The sequence below is a fragment of the Amaranthus tricolor genome, chromosome 15 (assembly GCF_026212465.1).
Source record: "Amaranthus tricolor cultivar Red isolate AtriRed21 chromosome 15, ASM2621246v1, whole genome shotgun sequence".
NCBI lineage: Eukaryota > Viridiplantae > Streptophyta > Magnoliopsida > Caryophyllales > Amaranthaceae > Amaranthus > Amaranthus tricolor.
The window spans coordinates 179,971-182,500 of NC_080061.1; the positions used below are offsets into that span (position 1 = coordinate 179,971).

Below are 2,530 nucleotides of genomic sequence, written 5' to 3' on the forward strand. Positions count from 1 at the left end.
AGTATTAAACCTTGTTGTTCCACCCCATGAGGCTTGATTTGTTCACATGTTATTATACTTCAATCACTTCGCCTGCCCTACATAAACCAACATTTATGAGCATGGTTCCGTTTGTCCTCGACTTCAATATTCTGCAGCAATTCCTCCTTGGTGACTGTTTTTATAAAACCAAACAAATTAAAGAATTTATCAAACTCGATAGTATAACTACAAATCGATTTAAATTAATCATTCCATCATGATACCACCTGTTTTTTTAATCAATAATATTTACTGCATTAGCCCAGCAGAATCCAACTTCATTGGGATTTTAAGGCGCTGTAAGGCTTGTACCTGAGTGGCATTAGGAAAGATGGGCTCAACCACGTCCAAGTGATGCAGAGTGACAAATGGAGTTACAGGGTGTGCTGCTAGCAGTCCAAACAAGTTGCCATACACATCGTACTGGTTTTACCAAAGCCATCAAGAAAAGTTTGCTATTAGGAAGGAACTGATAAAGACGTTATAACAATATAGATTATCAGGCAATCAACCTATTGGATCCACACAAGCATTGCTTTTTTCGAAACAGATAGAAACAAAAGGCTTGCTCGCTACAAGCAAACTGTTGAGTGCACCAATTTAACCAAAGTAAGACTTAGAATATCCAACCAAGTAACAGGCTAGTAAACAAGTTGCACAATGTGCAATAAAGGTTGTTCATTGTTGAATATATAATAATTAACAAATATGAAGAACTTAAGAAACGTAACATGCATTTCTCCTCATCTCAATTAAAGAAATCAAAAAGAGTCCTAAAATAAAAGCATATTTGTTCCCTAGGTAAAGGGTCAATGTAGGCTGACCAACCTTTTTAATTCATGAAAGGATGGGGGTTACTGGTAGCAGTACACTTATTTTCCATTTACAGCTTGCTTATTACTCCTACTTCCTTCTACTATATTAGAATTATGTATTCACTCACCAAAATACAATTACTTCTCATTTTACACCGACACTAACCAACAGAAATTATGTATTCACTCACCAAAATACAATTAAAAAAACCTCGAAACTCACAACCACACAATCCTTCAGTTTTGCCTTTCACCAGGAAAATCAGTGAGCAGTGCTTAACACGCCCAGAAACAACCATAAAAGTAAGCCACGTTTGACGTCATTTTACTTTCATGGGTCCCACAATTCACAATCTTCTACCAATTTTTATTTTTATTTTTATTTTTAAATTAAGCAAATAGAGTAATCCATTTAGATTTTGCACTTTTCCTACTCTTTCTCCTGTAATCAATAGCTTAATTAAACCCTCAAATCTCAATCATTTTAATCACATTTACTCTCCAACCATTTCCCAAACATTTCACTCACTCTCCAAACAACTTTGCACAAAATGTAACCAAATTGATAAAACCATGAACAGATTGATCGAGCTCATCAATATCTAGACTTAAGTATCTTGAATTGGGAACCGTTTTGGAGATGCACAGAAATAGAAGAAAAAGATACCTGATGAAAACCGAGTTCTTTAGTGAGTGGAACACCGAGTTCAGCCATGCAAGCTTGCATTCGATCATCACTACCATAAAGAACAGGATACCTTTGAATACACCTATCTTGCATTTTCTCTAAAGCAACAGCTAAAGGATAGCTTATTGCAAACCCACCACCACCATAAGCCATTGCATATGAGAAATAAATATTCTGCAAATGACTCTCAGAATTACTCCCTATATAATAATACTCTCTATGATCATACTTATTTAATACTCTCACCAAATTCTCTGTCACAAAAACGGTGTCGTCGTCCCCTAAAACGAACCACCTTACGTTTTTCAATCCTAACCTTAATGTCTCCGATATTATCCTCGATATTCTAATCGCTGACCGATGACCTTGCTTGTTCGTGTACCTAAACTTTGAGGTGTCCTCCGAGATTCTTACCTCTGGGAGAGAATCTTCTTCGTCATCATCGCCTTTGCTTACATCACCGTCTAACCATACGATGCCTCTCATCTCTGATTTTTTATACCAAATCTTAATGTAATTCTTTCTTCCTTCCCACAATGAAGCTGACCCGCCAATGCCGAATACTATATGGGATAAAGTAGTGGGTCCGGGTTCGGGTTCGGGTATACGTTTCAGTTCAGATTCGGGTTCGGGTTTTGTGAGTGCAATTCCATTGTTGTTTTGTATTGGAGAAGAGAGAAAGATGTGGGAATCAGAAGAGTATTCGCATTTGTAAGGATGAGAGATGAATTTTAAGGTATAAACAAGGTAAGTGACGAAAACAGAGAGAATAAGCCAAAGCATAAGTTTAGGAAAAAGACCTTTAATAGCAACGCCATTGACAGAAGTCGGTGGTCTCATCTGATCCCAAATCAGCTTCTCCGGATCTTTGTGAGAAGCTTTCATACCGACCCCGACCCCGACCCCGACCCGTGAATATTATTATTACTAGAAAGACTGAATCTTTTATCAATTAGTGTTGTATTAATGTTCGGTTGTAAAAACAACCCAGATCTAGTTGATTGAT

The 2,530-nt window shown here is 37.2% G+C and overlaps 1 protein-coding gene across 1 annotated transcript in view; it reads right to left on the reverse strand.

Annotated features, from left to right (window-relative positions):
• Window positions 1–255: 255 nt before the first annotated feature.
• Window positions 256–2,530, reverse strand: part of LOC130801625 (uncharacterized) — a 2,569-nt gene continuing 294 nt past the window's right edge. The window contains exons 1-2 of the mRNA XM_057665501.1: window positions 1,504–2,530; window positions 256–444 (exon numbers count right to left, since the gene is read on the reverse strand). The exon at window positions 1,504–2,530 is cut by the window's right edge and continues 294 nt beyond it. Of these exons, the coding sequence (XP_057521484.1) occupies window positions 271–444; window positions 1,504–2,409 (1,080 nt within the window). The 5' untranslated portion in view covers window positions 2,410–2,530 and the 3' untranslated portion in view covers window positions 256–270. The remainder of the gene's footprint in view (window positions 445–1,503) is intronic.